Source organism: Hippocampus bargibanti, linkage group LG03, assembly GCF_051943395.1.
Source record: "Hippocampus bargibanti isolate YZ-2025 linkage group LG03, ASM5194339v1, whole genome shotgun sequence".
Classification (NCBI taxonomy): domain Eukaryota; kingdom Metazoa; phylum Chordata; class Actinopteri; order Syngnathiformes; family Syngnathidae; genus Hippocampus; species Hippocampus bargibanti.
Genome location: NC_142736.1, coordinates 14,869,084 through 14,887,989, shown reverse-complemented (window position 1 = coordinate 14,887,989; position 18,906 = coordinate 14,869,084). Strand labels below are relative to the sequence as shown.

Genomic DNA, 18,906 nt, shown 5'->3' with positions numbered 1-18,906 from the left:
TTTCACATTATTTAGAATTTCTATCATTGAAAATTCTTTAGTCAGCTCTCGACGATTGCCATTAGCTTATTTTATGAAATTATCTTCCTCACACATTGAGTCTTGTGTGCAAAAAGGTTGTTCTCATGGATAACAATCCTCTAAATGTGAGTTCCATGAGAAAGTGGCCTGTTAACAGGACTTGTTCAGAAAACACTGCAGAGGATCAATCAATGCCAAGTCATTTAAGCCTTCCAACATTTAAGAGCATCTGAAAAAAAACTGTCAGGAATGGCCTGTTGGATGTGCGGGGGAATCTCCCTTTTATGTTACTGTTGATTAAAAATGGATTAAAACAGGTCGCATTTCTTCTGCTTCTCATCCTTTTTTTACCATCCAAATGATCAGTACAGCTTGGCTTAACAAGAATCCATTTTAACAACAAATGTTTGACAGGTCCACTTCGACAAACAGTACATAGTTCAGATCACTGTTGTCGACAAAAATTTAAACTTCCGTGTCAAGAGTGTGGTTCAAAGCATGACGCCAGAGGACGAGTTTTGGCTTGATCCTGCAGTTTTTTCACCTCCTTGTGAAGTGCCATGTTTTCCAAGTTGAACTGTAAACCGAGAAAATATAAAGCGCCCCAAGAAAATAGTCATGTTTCGGCCTTCGAAAAGAAAAGGTAAAGCACAGCTTTCAAGAAGACAAATAGACGAGTCAAACCCACCCTGATAGCGTATTTGTAGAACAGTTTTGCTTCCTCTTCTCTGTCAAACTGAAATTTTAGGGTATTAGGGTTGTGAAAAAAGAATTTCCCAAGTTCAGAAGAGCGAAGGAAGTGCATGTGTTCTCTGATCTGAGGGTAATCCGGAGGTCTTTTAACTTGAACAAAACATACGTCACGTAAACCAATGGCAGTCAGCGTCAGTTTCACTCACCCTGAGGCAAATCAGCGCCAAGTACGCCCACACCTCAGCGTTCTGGTTGTTCAAATGGTTGGCCTCTGTCAAAGCTTCTTCAGCTATCCAAAATTGCTCAAGCTGTAGACTCAAGACACACAAAGACACTTTTAACAAAGACTTCTTTTTTCCTCATGAACAGCAAAAAAATATTGAAAATAAAAGAAATTCTATATATCTTCACAATCAAAATCTGGACAATAGTGATCCCTCACAACCTCGCGCTTCAAGTTTTGCATCTTTGTTTCACATATTTTTTCCCCAATAATATTTTTATTATAAAATGCAGCCATAATAGCAACCATATTGAAGAAAGATGCAACGTTTCATGGTGATGAGGTAAGAGAAAACATACTTGCCAAACAATGAGATCATGACAGCACACATGCATTTATCGTGTGACCTGATTGCCCATACATCATCATCAGTCTATTGATTGCCTTGCATACGGTGTATTAATGTTATGTCTTGGATATTTTTTTTCAATCACGTGATAACTTTGTAACTTTATACCAAAGAAACTTTGGATTATTTTATGTTCTTCCATCCATTCTCTGCATCAGTGTTTATCTTTCAAACAACTAACTCTTACATGACCAATTTGAGCTCACGCATAATTCCAGCACGGATTTTGTATTACAATAACATTTTGCAAAATGGTGTACCCAGTTCTCTCAACAACATTCAATATTGCCAAAATTGAGAATATAATTAGTTTTCCCAAACTCATAATAGTCAGAGAGAAAAGAATATAGTTTGTAATACCACACATTATTTTCAGTATCACTAAATACTAGTAATACTGTAGATGGCTTTTTACCCGGTAACAGGAGATACCCAGTCCCAACCAAGTGAGGCAAGAGGGAGATTTTTCACAGGCTCGGAGGTAAGTCATTTTAGCTTGCTCAAACTAAACAGAACAGAAGAAAAGTGCAATGAGTATTTGAACCTCTGACATCAAAACAACTGTCACAATCATTCTGTAAAAAGCCACACAATGCCTGCCATATATTACGGCTAACTTTTTTCTCCTGTTGATAGATGGATCCCAGACGGAGAAGCACAAGGTGTGTGTCTAATGGCTGCTCTGGGAAGTCTAGGCTACGTTCATAACTCCCCTGGGCCTCGGCAAATGAGCCACTTAAGTAGTGACAATGACCATCCAGAGCCCACATATCTGCAACCTGCTCCCAGAGTAAAAAAGAAAAAGAAAAACATGCTTTAGTCAACACACTATCACAATCAAATGTGGGAAAATGTGATATCGTCTTTAAAGCGATTATAATTTCACAAGGTATGTTTGAATGGCACCAGCAGAGGATCTCTACCTGCTCTACCCCAAGCAGCGCCCCTCTGAGAGTGGCAATGGCATTGCAATACTCCGCTCTGAGCAACTGGACACAAGCCAGATGAAAACTGTGATTGCCCTTTGAACACAGTTCCTTGGAAAGAGCACGCTCTGCCATCTGTGAATAGAGAGAAGGTGCCAGACTAACTGTAGATGGTACAAAGGGATCAGTGGTTTTCCTCAGGTTTTTATGTCTATATGTTGAAGAGAGATTACATAACATTTTCCCCACAGGGTTACAATATTATAATAGAAGTCAATTCTTCAATTTGTTTTCATCTATATTTGATCAGTGTGAGTGTTGACAAAAGAGCGGATGTGTGCTTCTTTACCTCCAGGGCATAGTTGTGCAACAGAAACTCAAGGGTCTCGGTATAAATAGATTTGGCGATGACTTTTTCTTTCGGCTCGCTCTGCATGGTGTCACCAGTCTCGGTGTCTAGGAGAAAGAAAACCACCATTGTCGAGAGAATGGTGCCTCACGACTATTCAAATATTTATATATATTTTTCAAATAGTTAACAGAAAAGATAATTGACAGAAAAATATTAAGCACCCTTGTATGAATGTCCTATGTACAGTATCTCTCTCTATCTATCTATCTATCTATCTACTGACCGACCCACCTATCTCTCTCTCTCTCTCTATCTATCCATCCATCCGGCCCTACACAACCCAAACCATCCATTCATCCACCCCAGGCTCAACCCACCCACCCATCCATCCATCCATTGAATTTTCAAGTACATACCTTAAAAAGTCACAACTCAATACCCAAAATGCATCTGTCCATAGTGGATATTTTATTTTTAAATAACTCTATGCTTTTTTTACCGCTTTCTAAAGCAACCTAAATGTAAATATAATAATGCAAGTGAGAATTGTAAACCAAATTGTGTGTCATACGAAGGTGCAATACGTCAGAAGTTCATTGAAAAACCCCAATATGGGGAATCTCTAAACCCTTTCATGCACCTGTAACCTTATAGCATGATAGGCAGTCCAATGTAGTAACCCTGAAAGTGTTAAAATAGAAACCATCCATGTGTCATTCAATCCCTACCACTATGCTTCATATTAGGAGAGGGGCTTGGAGGTGAAATGGTCTTGTCCTCTTCCTGGCCCTTCTGCTTTTCACTTTCTTCATCTACATCTGACTCTTCTGCCTTTTGTGTCTGATTACTTGCTTCTTTTGCTTTTAGGAGACTTTTGGCCTCGAGGAAAGCTCTTTCAGCGAGGATGGATTTATTCTGGCTGTCCTGGACCAAACCTAGATAGCAAATGAGAACAGAATGAGACTACATTCTGTATGCCTCTCTCCAGTTTCAGGGCTTAGACCTACCCAGCAAAGTCCAGGCTATCAAACTTAGAGGCTCTATGCTGGTTGCTCGTTCCAAAAATGTCTCAGCCTCCTCAAAATCATTAAACAAGGCTGCCAGTACACCACACATCATCAGACTAAATGACATAAACAAACAGGTTGTGAGTTAATGGTTCTCTCTTGAGTACACATATTTGAATAACCGCATTCAGCATGATTCCATGACGGCCTCACTGACCTGGGCTGGTGGGACTGCTGGACGGCAACGGCGTCATGGAAACACATTTTCGCCTTCATGTAATCTCCGGTCTGCATGTAGAGGTTCCCCCACTCAAACTTGTAAGAGGGATCACGGGGATGCCTAACAACGAGCTGCAGAAAATTAGACACACCATTTATAGGCTTGTTTCGGCTTGCTTCAATCATCAACAATATTGTTTCAGAAGGACTCTGAAGTGACCAAGCATTTGACAAAGAGGTTCTAAATTAAAGTTTAGTTTTATTTGAAGTGTTGTTGAACCTCTTGGTAGTATCGAACAGCTTGTTGATAATCCCCAATGAGCTGAGCCTCTCGGGCAAAATGACTCAGATGAGAGGTACTCAAATGGATCTCCTCAGGAGAGTCATCCTCATTTCCATTTGAATAAATCTAGTGAGGAAAGAATTTAAAGTGTTATCAAATCATCTGTGTATGTGTGCAGACCCATATATGTTGCATGTGCCAAAGTTATTATAGTTAATAAAAACTAACAGGAAAAAAAGGACAACTAAACTTGAGGAACAATTTTTGTACAACTACTCGAATATATAGTCGGATTTGGGACTATATATATATATATATATATATATATATATATATATATATATATATATATATATATATACACACACACACACACACACACACACACACACACACACACACACACACACACACTGTATTTTGTGTTGCTGTATTTCAGTATTGCTGTATGTCCCTTCAGAAGAAGGAAGGTTGCACAGTTGTTTGGGAATTATTATTTACTTTATCACATGATGCTGAGTGACCTTTTTTTCTTGCACTCAACTATATACAAACTAAACTTAAATGAGGAATTTTGACAAATTAAAAACTAATAAAACAAACATGGCTACTCTAAAAAGTAATTCAAACTTTTTTTCCACAAGTTAAAATGAAATAAAAACGAAGCCTAACAATTCTAAACTACTATAATCCTGGTGTGTCCATGTTGTTGTGTAAGTGTTTTTGGACATACTTTGTTGAGAGCAACATGCATCTCATCCACCAGGTCCACATAGAGCTTGCTGACGAATTCATGCAGATCCTGTTGCTCAGTAAATGTGTCTGTCTGCTGCATCTTGTCACGCACAAACCTCACCACAGAGGGCTGCACGCAACAAGCGCAAACACACAAACAAATACACAGACACACACAGTCAATTACGACATCAAATGCGCCGATGGCAGCATACCTGGCTGACACATCTATGTTTTGAATGTAAAATGGTGACACATGGAGTTATCCAGACCTTTATTTGCTCTTTGAAGGCATAATATCTCCCGGACACATTAAGAGCTCCCATGAGCTGAGCCATCATTTGCTCTCGATTGCAATCATTGGGCAGTTTGAGTCGTGTTTCAAACAACTCTTCATACTGCTCCAAAATATGTTTTACCACATTGCCCACCTGCTTGTGAAAATTCAGCACAGCCTGTATGAAAGATAAATTATAAATACTTCAGTCCAGGGTTTGGGAAATTTATGACCCACACAGTATGCATGTGTGTGTGTAATGATTTTTGTTTTTCTGAGTTTTGAATTTCAAGCTTGGGCATGTGTGTTACTTCAGTAAGCAGTCATATCAGTGAGCTGACATTTGAAATGATAAAAATAAAGAAGCGAATAAATAGCTGGGCACACTATCAAAATAGTGTAAATTCAGTTTACAAGGTGTTCCCCAATACTGTTTGTCCATATTGTGTATGTCCATATAAATGGTGTCAATGTTTTTTACACGTTCAGCTTTGTTAGGCCCTCCAGATGACGGAGGTCTCGGAGGGATCAGTGCTCTCACTCTACAAGAGACACAGAAATATGCATGTTTTTACTCGCTCTTCCAACAGCATGTATCTAACTTGCAAACATCTAAAATATAGAGTATTCGATCAAAATTACTTTACAACTCATATTCTGCAAAATGTTGGTGTATCATAGTACCTTCTTGCCAACTCTTCTGAAGATGTTTTGGGAATTAGTGCATTTGTCAATGTAATTTCGATTATAACATATGTCCTGAAGTCAATGTATGCCTGTCATTCATGAAAAACAGATTTTATCATGTTAATGGTTCATTTCAAGAGTCATACGTATTTTGAAAAAAATGTGCAAGCTTACTTTCCTGTCTGGAGGGATGTGATCCGTTCCATTCAAATCAGTCACGCTTGCTCCACTTGGATTGCCAGTCGCCTGGCACAATTTCAAGCACATCAATTAAAATACATTATCGGTAAACGACACAATATGTGCCTGTTGCATTTAACGGAGATTAATAGATGTCAAACAAAGAGGAGGGACTGAACCAAGAACTGGCACTTTATCACAGGCTAAGGCTTCATGTTCTACCTATTACGACGTAGAAAACAAACAGAAGATGGAATCACTTCTCACAGTGTAAATAAAGTATGAAGTGACTAAATCTACTAACCTTAATATGTGCTTTGGTGTCCTTGGACTTTCCTGTATTTGTCTTTGCAGAGCTTGCAGCTGTAGCTGTACCAGAACGTTCTTTGTTGGCTCCAGGCTTTAACTGCTCTTTCAACAAACTGACATTTCGCCTGGTCTACAGAAAACAGAAAAAAATGTGTATAATACATCATTATAATATAGGGTGTATTTTAGGTACTGGGCCACATACGTGTTAAGAAATGGTTCACAGTAGTGACTGGTGAGTCAACTAATCATAACTATCATCAGTATATGGGTACAGACTATCTGGCTTGAATGCTCCTCTTGGTGTAAGCAAATATTTATTTTCTTGGAACTTCATTAATCAGATTGACTAACAAGAAAAATAACTCACAACGAGCACCAGATATTGAATGGAAACTTATATCAATAAAAGTCTGCGTAATTGCAAATATTAATCAAGACATCTTGAACCACGAATATGGGAAGCTTGATTCAAAATTGTGCTTCAAGAAACATTTTTAAGTGTGCTTCTAGTACCTTGTTAAGTAATAATGTGCTTGAATAAGGTTGAATACTGTATGCTCCTCGGATATGGGTAACTCCTGGATACAATAGGCGGCCCATATCAATAAAGACCACACCATGGCAGGGGACATGTGGGTCCTCATCAGCTTGCTACACAGGAAAAAAGTATGACTCATTATCAGAAAAGAGCCACACACCTGTTAATCCTGATACACAGAGATGCAAGCCTTCATTGCAGGCTTTGTTGTGTTTCTGTGCCAGTCTTCGTGGTATCACCAGCTCCCGCCGGAGACAAAATGTGAACGTTTTACTGCGCTGCTGTGGCTCAGGCGGTACAGCGGGTGGATCATTGAATGAAGGTTTAACCTTTTTCAGTCCTCACTGTTGCTTTCATTCTGGTCTCACTGGTGACATGAGCAAGACCAACATGCTGGTTTTATTATGTTTCCATGTTGGTTTCGCTGATCATGAAAACTAAACAAAACCAGCATAATAGGGTTCTGCTGGTGAGGACCTACTTTAATTTTCAGCAATTAGCTGGTTAAAGCCACACAACACATAAAATGTTCCCATCCTAGCAGAGATAATCTCACCACCTTGGAAGCTGCTCCTGATTTTTCATTGGCAATAGATGACTTCATGATCTCAAGTGGCCAGAATCTGCTCTCTGTGATTTTCTGACGAAGCCTGAAATCACAGAGATTACTGCAATACATCCTCTCCTATCATAATGCCAGCTTTATAATTGCATGAACTTCATGTTAAATCATCCGATTTGAATGGCGTAGGCACCACCCAAATAATGGGACAGCCCATTTCGTTGAACGAGTCTTACATTTGCAGTTTATATCCTGTGGTTAACGATTAACCATAAGATAAATCTCCGATGCTTGCATCTATCTGCTTCAATGCTTTATTTGTGGTGCTTGTGAAACAGGCCCATGAAGTATAACAATTTTAACTCATTCACTGCCATTCACAAATGTATTCGGGAATTGAAAATATGACGTGGAGTGCCATTTGTGAATGTGTTATCAGGGTTTGTTTTTTCTTATGACCTTTAGCGATTTTTTTTCCCTTCCACGAGGGGGCAGCATTTGCCTTTTGGACAGCCGCATCTCATATTACTCCAGAACCATATATGTAACTTCGGAAATAAGTCTTTTTTTTCTGATGAAAGAAGAACGTCTCAGGTTTCTTACGCTGCATTGAATGTTTATGTTGTCCCAAAACTCAATATTCTGTGGCTCGTGGAATTTGAGTGAAAATGACAAAAACCCTGGCACTGGAATGGACACATTTTTGCACGTCTGGCAGTGATTGAGTTAAAAAGTCACTGAGAGTTTTAACAATTCACAAGGAGATAGTTTTGGTGAGAAATGCTTTTAGCAAAACCTATATACATCCTCCATCAGATGGGGAATTAAGAGTTCTGTGTGAAGCTGACCTGGTAACTCCTTCTGCGTCCAGATAACAAGGCATTTCTATGTCCCAGCTCACTCTGTTCAATAAGGTCTCTGCTTCATTACGGAACTCACGGTCCTGTAATTGAAATTCACACCTTCAGTTTTGTCGCTTATCTTAAATCATTATCTTTTTTATTGTGATTTTTCCCCATCTTCTGAAACACATATTCCTCACTAGGGTTGCGGGGAGTACTTGGAGCCTATCCCAGCAGTAAGTGTTGGACACCTTGAATCAGTTGCCAGCCAATCACAGGACACACACTTCATCACTGTTCTGCTGTGAAATGTAAATTTCTCCAGTGTGAGACTAATAAAGGTTAATATAATCTAATATAATCTAATATAATCTAATCTAAACTAAAAAAATTAAATCACTTACTGTAAAGTCTCACAAAGTTGTTGGGAGTTTTGTGAGATGTCACATATGATGATTGGCTCAGTCTTGATTGTGATGCATACTTGGTTAATTTTGCAACTGTGGGGAGTTCCACTGTACTAAATGCATATAGCCTCATGAATAGTCCTATCTATTATATTCTGTAATGGTTGAATTTGCTCTTGAGAGTACCTCTAGACCAGTAAGTTCACCATCTTCTTGATCAATGGGTTCAGTGTGGAAAAAAGCTTCTGGCAAGTAATGGTTCCCGGGAGCAAGCGAGGCGTGATAAGGTCTCTTCCTCGGTCGGCCATTGTCTTCTCTGTGCCCCCCTGCCTTGAGTTGTCCTTCGCTAAACAACAAGAGCTGGTCTTTCTGGGAGGCAGACCAGCAATTGAACACCAAAGCAGTTACTTTTGGAAATTTCAGGAAAAATTGCAAACTCTTTTTCATCACAATAATAATACTGCAACAGAATATCAGAATTCAAATTGTTACCTTCGCAAAGTACAAAGCGAAGGCAAAGGGTTATGTTGTTATATTCAAATTAATTGTTTATTTCATAACTTCACAAAACTTTGCACAAATAATAATAATAATAATAATAATAATAATAATAATAATAATAATAATAATAATATGCACTTTTGGGTGTCGTTCTATTTGATACCAGGCTATTATGTACTGCAAGAAAAGAGGGTACATAAAAAGCAAAGACACGGAGACAGCTGGGATAGCTTCCAGTACACTTACCTCTGCGGTACATGGGACCTCCATTATAGCAGTACATATATATGGAGGGGCAGTTGGCCCAAAACTTTGATTGAAAGTGTCAGGGAGTGAATAGGCTGTCTCTAAAGACACCTTCAACAGGTTGGAAGTTTCAAGTTGCTCTTCAGTCAGTAATGGAGCTGATGCACTGACACAAACGTCCAACATGGGGTGCTGTATGGATAAAATATCCTGGATTATTGTGTGAAAACAACAATAGAATGTAAAAATACAAAATATTATTACAAAGGGGGTCATTTTATCTTCAGTCCATATCTACATGTAATTGAAAATACTGGTAATGTGAAGGGAATTAATTCAACCAACATAATCATTTGTGTGTGCGTGTAGCAGGGCTTTGAAAATTCTATTATTTTGGTTAAATTATTTCACTTCGACAGAGTGTCAAAATTAATTTAATGTCTTTCGGAATCATCAGTGCAGTTCTTACCAAAGCTAACTGACCTTGGTAAGAAGGGGTGGGACGGATCCCTTTTCTGGGCCGGCGTTCGTTGCATGCAGTGCCACTGAACATGAGAAGCTGCATTGACCTGTCGGGAGAACGGTGTGAGCACACTAACTATGATTCTCCATGCATCAAGAGACTCTTTCCTCTTTGATGATTAAACCGCTCTTTAAGTAGCTCAGAAAGTTGCACAGCATCTCCAAATGACACTTGAATTAAAATATTCAAATGTAAAACTTATCATTCTTCCTTGGTTGGCTGTTATCAAGTTCATGAATCAATAAAAACAAAATGAAAAAAAAGCATCAGTAAAATGAACAAGAAAATTCAATGCATCCATTTACCTTGCAGCAAAGGGAGCAAGTCAATCACTGCTTGGGCCAGGACTATTGACTTTCCTTCCGCTTTTTTCTTCTCGGGAACAACCTCGATCAATGTCACTGATGTAGAAAAATTGTTCTCATTAACATATGTGAACTATTTTGTTCACAGTCAAACTTAAATTGTTGGAATAAATAATTTTGGAGAGGTGTGGGGAGGGTTTTTTGCTTTTTTAATGCTGTTATTTGCTGTAGCATGCTCCACGTGCTGCAGTGGAGAGAGTGAGCAGCACGAAGTTCCTGGGAGTGCACATATCCGAAGACCTGTCCTGGAGCCACAACACAGCAACACTGGCCAAGAAATCTCACCAGCCCCTGTACTTCCTCCGCAAGCTCAAAAGAGTTGGAGCCCCGACCCCCATCACGACTTCCTTCTACCGCGGTACCATCGAGAGCATCCTGACCAGCTGTATCACCGTGTGGTATGGGGCCTGCACCGTGTCCTGCCGTAAGACTCTGCAGTGCATCGTGAGGACAGCTGAGAAGATCATCTGTGTCTCTCTTCCCCCCCTTCAGGACATTTACAACACCCGCCTCACCCGCAGAGCCATCAGGATAGCTGGCGATCCCACCCACCCCTCCCACAGCCTCTTCAGCCTGCTGCCATCGGGTAGAAGACTGCGGAGTCTCCGTGCCAAGACCAGCAGGCTCAAGGACAGTTTCTGCCACCAGGCAGTCCGGAGACTCAACTCCCTCCAAGCCCTGCCATACTGCATTTAAAGTGATTAAAAAAGGAATTAAGAAATTTACAGTACCTACGACTGGTTTATGAGGTATGTCACTGAGAGCCAGAACTGCATTACAGCAGGGAAAGCTGTGGGTGAAGTCATACTCAATGTATTGGGCACCAGGATCAACTGTACGCTTTTCAGATTCTCCCAACAATGTACCGTTGATCTCCATCCGAAGAAAACTTTGTATATTTCCAGCCTTTTTTCCGTGCTTAAAAAAAGAAGCAATTTTTAATTAGAAGTGGAAGAGCCAAGTTGATGAGACATAATTAACATTAATGTAAAAAAAGTAATGATGTTGTCCGGAAATGAAGGGTGGTGAAACAAAGCATAACCCTAGTCAGTACTCTTGGTGAAAAAGTGATGATTCCCCCCCCCCCAAAAAAAAAAAAACAACAACAACAACATGAATGAAAAATGGCATGAATAATGGCCTCTCAGATAATTGTTTAAATAAAGCAGGATCTGAAGACAACTCTATATACTTACCATATTAGTTGCACGCGTGATAGTTATTTTGACGTCAAAAACATTTTCTGACTCCAAACGAGACTCCATCATTCAGGGCAAAAAAAGAACTGTGAATGACAGTTATAGAAATTAGTGTTGGCAAGCTGTGACTGTTAATGTTCGATGATCCATCTATCTATTATTTATCATGATGTGCAGTAGCCGATCCTAGCTGTCTTTTGGCAGGAAGCATGGACACCCTGAACCGGTGGCGAACCAATCGCAAATAACAGACAAACAACAATTCACGCTCACACTTATACCTAGTGACAATTCAGAGGGTTCAAAAGCCGAAAGGAAAAGAAGAGAATTTACCCACACTGCGTGTTATTGGAATGTGGTAGAAAACCCAGACAAGAATAGGGAGAACATGCAAACTCCAAATTATTAGGAAAGTTCCCCCAATTTTCCCAAAACGGCAATGCCTCATCAACAGGGTCCTGTTTGGCACGAACCAGGAAGGGATATTTTCAGTTATTGCGTTTTGTTAACGTTACTAAAGGCGTTGCCTATAGCAACCAATGTTTTACGTCCGGATCGCTTCATGTACAAGGCGAAGTTACAGATTGTTTTTGTTGAGATGAAGGATGTATTTTTCATTAAAAAAAAACTCTTACATATTTTCAACAGTGTCTCCTGCTTGGCGTTAAACAACATTCACAAACATTATAAATCACCAAACATGATTCATACGATCAAAGTAACTTTTTGAGAAGTACACGAAGATATGAGGGGAAAAAGGTACCCAACAAACCATACAAAAAATCCCCTTTGTGTCGTGCCTCGCTCTGGGGTGCGTGGTGGAACTTAAAAGACACCTCACTCGCACTGTTTCCTCTACAATCGTGATTTGTACACTCCTCTACTCGTAACGCCGCTTCCAAAATCTACTCTGGCGTCACAAAATGCATTCCACAGTGTGGGTATAATCGCGTCAGTTTTCCGCTGTGGAGCGGAATTTCTATTCCCACCGTATACAGTATATGTCATGTTATTTCACACATGAAAGGCAAACAGTTCATCCAACAACTTCACTTGTGCTATAATGGCGGAGGTGGTATAAATGTACTCACAAGTATGTTTTGATTTGTGAAACACACCCAAACGGTAGATTGACCCAATTCCTTGAGAAAAGGTAAGAGTACAGACAGCATTCTAAAATGTGGACACAAGAAAAACTAAAAATGAGCCGACATGTGTGTACACTACCCATTGCACAAAAGAAAAAAAACACTTTATTTGCAATGTCTCTGTCTGGTGAACAACCAGATGAAAACAATTCTGTTTTTAAAATATGTGCATACGTTACAAATACGAGCTGTTTTAAAAATTGATTGCATCCATTATCCCCCACAGAACCCAACGACATAGGTTTTAAAATAAAGGACACAATAATCACATGCTGGATTTGTCTTCCAGTGGAGAAGGTACACATTTTGACATTTTTTCCTCTCACAAAAATCAACTACAGTCTACTCAAAAATTATTCTTGTTGTTCGACATTTGTCCTGTTTATCATTCCCAATCATATAAGTACTGTATAGCCCATTATAAAACAATGTCACCGCTTACTACCTCCATCTTCCATGAAAACATATTTTGAAAATGCATCTTTTTTTAAGAATTATTTTGGTTAAAAAATCACCGTTGTGTTTTTTGATGTTCACAGATGCAGATGAATGCATTCTGGAGTCAACAAAAACATTTTGTCCAGCAATAAAAAACGCACGACGGCTTGAAAGATAAGCAAATTAATGCGGTTTGGTTGTCGGCAATGACAGGGCTCACTGAGAGATTCACCACACTGATGATGCCCACTCTGAATATTATAACGTTTGTGATTTTAATAATGTAAATTGCATTCCTTTTTCTCTGTTGAAAACTTTATGGCTTCACACATCCCGATGTGAATACCGTGAAAATTTCAGACACATAATTCCAGGTTTTATTTCACGGTGAAATAAAACCTGGAATTATGTGTCTGATATTTCAAACTGAAATATTTGCAATACACAAAGAAATTGACCATGCCATTCCTAATTGTTATGCGTTGCAGGCGTACTTAATTTCTTCCCTTTGGTCTCCGTAAGAAAGAGGGCGCTGTATGCTGTCGTTGTTCTTAGCTCGCTGCGTTAGATGGACGCACTGCTCTGGTAACTCAGTACTTCCGGGAGTGTAGTTCAACGATTTTCGTCACTCGCGTGAGCGATATAACACTACTTTGGTATTTATCTGCCACTGTTGCCAAGATGTCATACAATTACGTGGTTACGGCTCAAAAACCCACGGCAGTCAATGCTTGCATCACAGGTAAATGTCCCGCGTTGCTGTTTATCGCAGCAATAAGCTGCATGTTTGCTGAACTCCCGCGCTGCACGTCCAAAAAGCTCTACACAGGCCTGTAGTAGCTGATGGTGCAGATCGGGCTAAGATCTTTTTACATGACAATTCTGTCTTGGCTATACGTTTTATACTCATCGTGTAATGTATTTGCATTGTTTGGTAGCGTACATGGGAACTGGAGAAACTGTTGATCGGGGTACTTGTTGAAGGTATCCGCAATGCAAGTAAATACATCTAGCCTTCACTATATCGCTTCACAGGCACTTTTCATCTCTGATAAGATGTTGTTTATAGCCAAGTAACGATTTAAAGGCAGGGCCCTATTATCGTCGCACGAAATGGCCGTTTGGTTGATTTTACAAGTTTTAAAAGTTTTTATATTAGCACCTTGTCTGTGTTGGCTTTAGTGTCACCCTCTCAACAGATCACAATTAGGATATGAGCTAAGAATGATTATCAAATATTCAGCTTTATCGTGACGTTCAAGGAATGTTACAATGATGCCTTAAGGAAGGTTTGTGTCTGCAAGTAGATTTTGGATTATTTTGGAATTTGTCTCATTTGATTAGATGGTATGCAAGTAACGTAGCAGACGAACATGCAAATAAACCTTTGCAGTCTTTTTTGTTTGCTCATATAAACACAAATGAGAGTGTACATTGCATGTCTTGATGATTTTACAGGCCACTTCACCTCTGCAGAGGACCTTAATTTGCTAATAGCAAAAAACACAAGATTGGAGATCTATGTTGTCACAGCTGAAGGACTCAGACCTGTCAAGGAAGTTGGCATGTATGGCAAGATTGCTGTCATGGAGCTGTTTAGGCCAAAGGTACATACATGTATTTGTTTCACCTCTTCTGAGTGCACACCGCAGTAAATTGTGTCGTAGTCAAAATGCCCATTTCCGAGCAATCGAGTAGTTACATGCACATCTCTTGTGTTAAGATACCTGACGTCAGATGCATGTATTTTCATTTTATGAAAATGTTTCACGAGGAAAGCAATGGAAAAAAAATAAAGTACTAAACACGTCTTTCAATGTTGGATCAGTCATAGGTAATTAAATTGGATTAGCAAATTCCCAGATTAGTTTTTGGTTCATCACTTTTTTATGCTCTCAAGGGTGAAAACAAGGATCTGCTATTTATTCTCACATCGAAGTACAACGCCTGCATCCTTGAATACAAACAGAATGGCGAAAGCATTGACATCATCACTCGTGCCCATGGGAATGTCCAGGTGGGTGATCATTAAAAAAGGTCCTTTTGATTCAATCACATGGACAACATGTACTCTGACAGAATGTTAATAGCACCGGTCTCTCTGAAGTCAAACTTGACTTATCGACAGAGTCCCTCCGAGGAATATTTAAAGGGCAGAATGAATTCCTTTAGTTTTGTTGTATACTTAAAACAGCCAATTCCACTGCATAGATAAACAAGCAACCTATGCAGAGTAACGCTGAAGGACAATTTCAAGTGTTCAATTAACCTACTGTGCATATTATTAGAATGAGGGAGGGAACCGGAGTTCCCGGGGAAAAAAAAAGATGCAAATAACGGGAGGACATGCAAACGCCACACAGGAAGCCCCTCGTGATCGACTTGGGACCAGTCCGCCCCCAACCCTCGTAATGAAAAACGAATTAGAAAATGGATGGAGTTTTAGCATTTGAATAAATGCTATGTTTTGAAATCAACGAATATTTATTTTATTAATTGTGATTTTAATCTTATCAATATCATAATTGTTTTCACTCATCATCCAAACCTATGTATTGGGGGGAGTGAAGGGAGGAGACCAAACATGAGCCAAAAGTTACTCTTTCGTTGTTGTGACTTGAAATTTAGTGTTATATGCTGACATCTGCTGTGCTGTGATCATGGTTCGAAGTTGTACAATTTGAGTGACATTTTCGGTGACACATTTTGGTCAATTTCCAAAGTGTAGGGTTTTACCGAAACTCATGTGCATAAATGTAGTGTTGTCTTGTAATATTCTTCTTGTAATTTTATGTTTAATTTTTTTTTTACAACTCACATAAACCATTGCAAATCAACTTTTTTGATTACAGGATCGCATTGGGAGGCCCTCAGAGACTGGTATTATTGGGATTGTTGACCCAGAATGCCGTATGATTGGCCTGCGGTTGTATGATGGGTTGTTCAAGGTGATCCCTTTGGATCGAGACAATCGTGAGCTTAAGGCCTTTAACATCAGGCTGGAGGAACTGCAAGTGATTGATGTTCACTTCCTATATGGCTGCCAGGCCCCCACTGTGTGCCTCATCTATCAGGTATGTTTTGCAATGGGCTGTGCAGTAAATGCCAAATTGATTTTAAGTATTGAAAATAAAATAAAGCCGTTTTTGTTTTTCAGTCTCTTAAATTTTTCATGTTTTACAGTCATTTTCACTTAACTACACCGACCAAAAGATTGTGGATTGTGGAATCAAAAAGGGAACTCATTAAAATGATTGTGGTTTTTGCCCAAATAATACTTTTGCTGTTGCAGTTGCCGAAGTCTTAATCTATTTTAAAACGTAAAATTTGATTGACTGTTATCTCGCCTGAAAACGTCTCTTAACCTCGTCTTCTGTCGGCCTGTGATATAACGCAGGACCCCCAGGGGCGCCATGTCAAGACCTATGAGGTCTCTTTGAGGGAAAAGGAATTCAATACAGGACCATGGAAACAGGAGAATGTTGAAGCTGAAGCATCTATGGTCATACCAGGTTTGTGGAATCTTTTTACTCCTGACCCATATAATCAGTAAAGGTGTTTAAACACTGTACTTGGATTGGCTTGGTTAGTATTTGCCTCCCCTTGAAATTTTTGACCTTTTGCCACATTGGAATTTTTCTTAAGAATCAACACTATGTGGGATGCAATCTGGTAAAAGCTACAAGCCACCGTATGCCATTGAAACATGAGTCATTCAACATTGTATTGGAATATTAGTACACCTTTTTCACAACTACAAGAAGAGTGGTCAATCTCCATACACTGCAATCATTTGCTGTAATAATTTTGAATAATTATACCCCTGCATTTGAATGATTTTTATTTATTTTTTTACCCCAACAATGTTGTGTTAAATTCGCCTGACTTCTGTACGGGTAGTGTGGGGTGGGTTCCCACTCACTGACGGTGTAAGTGTGAATGGATGTTTGTCTGTATGTGCCCTATGACTGACTGGCGGCCAGGTCAGAGTTCAGGCTGCCTGTCCGTATTTTCCCTCCCTCGCTTCCCCCTAGTTTCATATGATCATTCCCTTCTTCCAATGACTACCTACTCTGCAGACTAGACTGAGGGGTGGACCTCTGTGGCGGAGGATCCACCAAACCCCTGAGACCAACTCACCGAACCCCTCAGGTTCGATCGAACCCAGGTTAAGAACCACTGCCCGAAACCCTTCGTGATCTACTTGGTTTGCAGGCTCCCAGTCAATCGCGATCAATGCGTTGGGCACCCCTGCTCTAAATTGTCCCTGAGTGTGATAGTGAGCATGAATAGTTGATGTGATTGTCTTCCTGTGATTGGCTGGCAACCTGTTCAGTGTGTACCATGCCTACTACCCAAAGACAGCTGGGATAGGCTTCAGCACCTCTTGCGGCTTTGTTCAGAATAAGATGTGTTAAAAATGGATGAGTTGACGGATGAATTTTCAATTACAGTGGAACGGCTGGATTTATTTGTGCAAAATAAACATAAGGAAGACTGATCTTAAAATTAAAATATATGCGGCTATTTTAAATTAACATTCAAATTGTTAACATTCCCATTTTCAACTGACCGAGCACAGTTAGTGAAGTAGTCCCTTCATCACCATGCAGTTTTTAGCACATCACAATGCATATGTCATGTCTTGTTTTCCAGAGATCAAGGGACACTGCATTAATTATTCTAACAAGTAGCTCAGTTTTCTACTTTCTTTATTTTTACCCCATTCACTGTAGAACATTCAGTTACTATTTTGACTTTGCAATCATTTCACCACTGTCGAAATGCTGTAACAACTGCTGCTGGACTTAAAAAAGGAAAACCATCTATGATGCAATGTTAAACCACAAAAGCACGCACACAATGAATGGGTTGGACAAAAATGTTGTGTGTAGTGTGAAAAGGCATTTCATCGGTATATTCAAATATTATGCTTTCACTTAGTTATCATATTTGAGAATTCTACACAGGAATTAAAACATGCTGTGAGTGAGTCTTCACTGAGATTGGCTACATGTACTACATACCTTTACTGTGCTTGTATTGTAGTGCCAGAGCCTTTTGGTGGTGCTATCATCATAGGACAGGAGTCAATTTCTTACCATAATGGAGACAAATATTTGGCCATTGCACCTCCCACTATCAAGGTAATTGTATATACTGTTTCATGATTGTGTTTTATGTAAAATGTATTTTCGGTGCATCTTTTTGAAAACAATGACAGTAATGCATTTTCAAAGAGGAAATCGACAAAAGGGTGAAACTGTTAGCTAGCATAAAGATTTTAAGTACGTCTGTGAAAAATTTCCATTCACACTGAATTTTGTTTGTGAAACCTTGGCAACCCAACATTTGTCACACTAAGTTATTGTGAATTGTAACCTCTGAAATATTCAAAATTTTCTTTTCTTGGAGATCATTTATTGAAGAAGCATGTTGAAAATAATGTACAATTTATTTTTATCATGTTATTTTATTTTAAATGTAAATGTTTAAAAACAACTCAAGTGTTGTCAAACCTGGTACAATAAATTCAGACATCTTTTATTGAATACAATCTTCTGTATGTCTGAAACAATATGTGTGTGTGGGTCAGGAGGGGGTCTTGGTATTGATACATTCTCCTGCTGGAATAATAACTCATAATGGTCACATAAATAACTTGAATCTGACAAAAAAGAAAATCCATCATTGTTTTTGAATTGTTCATCACAATTATTTTAGACAACAAATGCCTTAAACCATCTTGCGTTAAAGTTATGATACCTTTATTGAGCTATAATCCAAACGTTAACATTCCTATTTTCAACCGA

General features: G+C 39.2%; 2 protein-coding genes across 3 annotated transcripts in view; one reads left to right on the top strand and one right to left on the bottom strand.

The window, feature by feature from the left end:
- Positions 1 to 27: 27 nt before the first annotated feature.
- Positions 28 to 12,060, bottom strand: LOC148900441 (cilia- and flagella-associated protein 70-like). Its single transcript, XM_088992155.1, has 27 exons — positions 11,841 to 12,060; positions 11,505 to 11,593; positions 11,040 to 11,226; positions 10,249 to 10,344; positions 9,904 to 9,989; positions 9,421 to 9,612; positions 8,860 to 9,042; positions 8,273 to 8,367; positions 7,422 to 7,512; positions 6,838 to 6,975; positions 6,317 to 6,451; positions 6,007 to 6,078; positions 5,830 to 5,921; positions 5,627 to 5,687; positions 5,141 to 5,323; positions 4,867 to 4,998; positions 4,131 to 4,259; positions 3,849 to 3,982; positions 3,632 to 3,747; positions 3,353 to 3,559; positions 2,622 to 2,728; positions 2,270 to 2,407; positions 1,964 to 2,125; positions 1,762 to 1,851; positions 921 to 1,022; positions 710 to 757; positions 28 to 598 (listed from the first exon to the last, which is right to left on the bottom strand). The coding sequence occupies exons 2-27, from the start codon at positions 11,574 to 11,576 to the stop codon at positions 500 to 502; spliced, it is 3,147 nt and encodes a 1,048-aa protein (XP_088848281.1). The 5' UTR covers positions 11,577 to 11,593; positions 11,841 to 12,060; the 3' UTR covers positions 28 to 499.
- Positions 12,061 to 13,690: 1,630 nt separating this feature from the next.
- ddb1 (damage specific DNA binding protein 1) overlaps positions 13,691 to 18,906 on the top strand; it is a 43,658-nt gene continuing 38,442 nt past the window's right edge. For both annotated transcript variants that reach the window (XM_088992154.1, XM_088992152.1), the window contains exons 1-6: positions 13,691 to 13,835; positions 14,552 to 14,700; positions 14,994 to 15,110; positions 15,946 to 16,167; positions 16,491 to 16,605; positions 18,143 to 18,240. In XM_088992154.1, the coding sequence (XP_088848280.1) occupies positions 13,775 to 13,835; positions 14,552 to 14,700; positions 14,994 to 15,110; positions 15,946 to 16,167; positions 16,491 to 16,605; positions 18,143 to 18,240 (762 nt within the window). In that variant the 5' untranslated portion in view covers positions 13,691 to 13,774. The remainder of the gene's footprint in view (positions 13,836 to 14,551; positions 14,701 to 14,993; positions 15,111 to 15,945; positions 16,168 to 16,490; positions 16,606 to 18,142; positions 18,241 to 18,906) is intronic.

Coding starts and splice junctions, on each gene's coding strand:
- LOC148900441 (XM_088992155.1), bottom strand. CDS start 11,576: ATGATGGAGTCTCGTTTGGAGTCAGAAAATGTTTTTGACGTCAAAATA. Junction 4,999..5,140: donor CCTTCAAAGAGCAAATAAAG/GTCTGGATAACT, acceptor TGTTGCGTGCAG/CCCTCTGTGGTGAGGTTTGT. Junction 599..709: donor TCTACAAATACGCTATCAGG/GTGGGTTTGACT, acceptor CTCGGTTTACAG/TTCAACTTGGAAAACATGGC.